The sequence below is a fragment of the Otolemur garnettii genome, unplaced genomic scaffold (assembly GCF_000181295.1).
Source record: "Otolemur garnettii isolate 467f Iridium unplaced genomic scaffold, OtoGar3 scaffold00039, whole genome shotgun sequence".
NCBI lineage: Eukaryota > Metazoa > Chordata > Mammalia > Primates > Galagidae > Otolemur > Otolemur garnettii.
Genome location: NW_003852434.1, coordinates 1,903,368 through 1,905,179, shown reverse-complemented (window position 1 = coordinate 1,905,179; position 1,812 = coordinate 1,903,368). Strand labels below are relative to the sequence as shown.

Genomic DNA, 1,812 nt, shown 5'->3' with positions numbered 1-1,812 from the left:
GCCACAACACCCGGCCATTTTTTGGTTGCAGCTGTTATTGTTGTTTGGCAGGCCCAGGGCTAGATTTGAACCTGCCACCTTGGGTGTATGTGGCTGGCGCCTTAGCCACTTGAGCCACAGGCACTGAGCCACTAATGTTTTAAGACAAGGAGCAAGTTATAGTGTAATTAACTTGGGCATTAGAATTTTTGTATTTGGAACTCTGTGTCCCTAGTGATTCAAGATCATATCATAGTGGTATAGCAGAATGTGAGTGAATTAATACATATGCAATAAAGAAATAAGATATTTGTGAGAAAGCCATACAGGTGGCCTCCAACACACAGATGAAATGGAATATTCATCCAGACTAACTGTACACCTTTTCCAAACTGTACAAAACACAGGAGAAAAAAGGTTATCAGAGGGAAAAAAGCAAGACCCCGTCCATCTTGGTCCAGCTCTAGACTCTCTGTAACACTGACAAAGCTAATGAGGTCAATCCTGTTCTCTCATTGCTTTCTCACCCACGAGAAAGAAACAAAATCCAAATCCCCCCTGCTAGATCCAAATTCATTCCAATTAGTGCTTCTTCTAATTTTTTCTCTCTTCTTTCCTATCACATCATCCTCCTCACCTCCTACACCTGATCGTTGCCAAGAGAAGATGCTTCAAAAATGCCCACACATGTCCCCTCGAGAGAGGAAATGAGGTAGATGTGAAGGAAGCTCTCTGGGCAAGGAGCTAGTCATTCAGTCATTCAACGAATATTTGTTTAGTACCTAATACACGCCAGGCATTCTTCTAGGCACTAGGAAGATAGCACTAAGTGCGACAGATGTGGTTCCTGGGTTTATGGAGTTTACATTCTTAGATGGTAAGAGATAATTAACAGATAATGTAATTTCAAATAGTCATAAGTTCTCTAAAATACCAAGTAAAGAGTGAACATGGATAGTGGCAACAGATCCCCAAATGAGATGACATTTGAACCAAGAGTGAATGGTAAGAAAGTGCTGGCCCAGCTGAGGAACAGACAGGAGAGGATTTCAGGCAGAAATAAACTTGGCCTATTTCAGGAACACAAGGTCATGTGGCTGAAGCATAATGAACAGTATGAACAGAGAGGTGGGCAAGGGAAGGTAACTGGAATTCAGCTTTAGTTTAAGTGCAAGCAGAAGCCTTTGGAGGAAATATACATGTGATGACCCAACTGGGTACCGCCAACACTGTCCCGTGGAGAGTGGACTTGTCATAGTCGTCACTAACTTGCATTCTTTTCTGCAATCGTGTGAGACTATAAAATCTCTGAAGGCAGAGCCCAAAGCTTATTTGATGTTACACATTTAACGCTGTGCTTGGCATACTGTAGGCACTCAATACATGCAGACTCAATAACATGAACAAACTAGGAAATACAGATGTCATCGATACATTAACTTTTAATTACCTTCTCCCTTGCAAGGTGCCTGCTAAAGCACATAGACTACTTTGCAAATAGGAACTGGCCCTGACATCATTTTTAATGAAGAAAAACTAAAGGCTCTTATTTTCAAATGCTGGAGTTGTCCCTAGGCACCCACTCATAGAAGCTCAAACCAGGACATTTCTTACTCGGTCCTCTGTATAAAGTTAATTTAAAAGCCGCTGGTCTTAATCTGCCAATACTGTACATCATTAGAATTATTTTTTTCAATTTAACGAATAGGAAAGGGCATTAACACCTCCCCCCTAATATAAGAATCCAACCCAAGTAACTTACTCTTCAGTTGTTGAAACACTGCTGACTTGGGACACGTGAGCACTGCAGAAAAGAAGGAAAGAGAAAGCCAG

General features: G+C 41.4%; 1 protein-coding gene across 3 annotated transcripts in view; it reads right to left on the bottom strand.

The window, feature by feature from the left end:
* The window catches only part of FAM13A (family with sequence similarity 13 member A), a 264,125-nt gene that overhangs the window by 59,278 nt on the left and 203,035 nt on the right, over positions 1-1,812 (bottom strand). For 2 of the 3 annotated variants that reach the window (XM_012805358.2, XM_023513356.1), the window contains one exon: positions 1,742-1,783. The exons of the other annotated variant lie outside the window; for it this stretch is intronic. In XM_012805358.2, the coding sequence (XP_012660812.2) occupies positions 1,742-1,783 (42 nt within the window). The remainder of the gene's footprint in view (positions 1-1,741; positions 1,784-1,812) is intronic. 3 annotated transcript variants of the gene reach the window in all.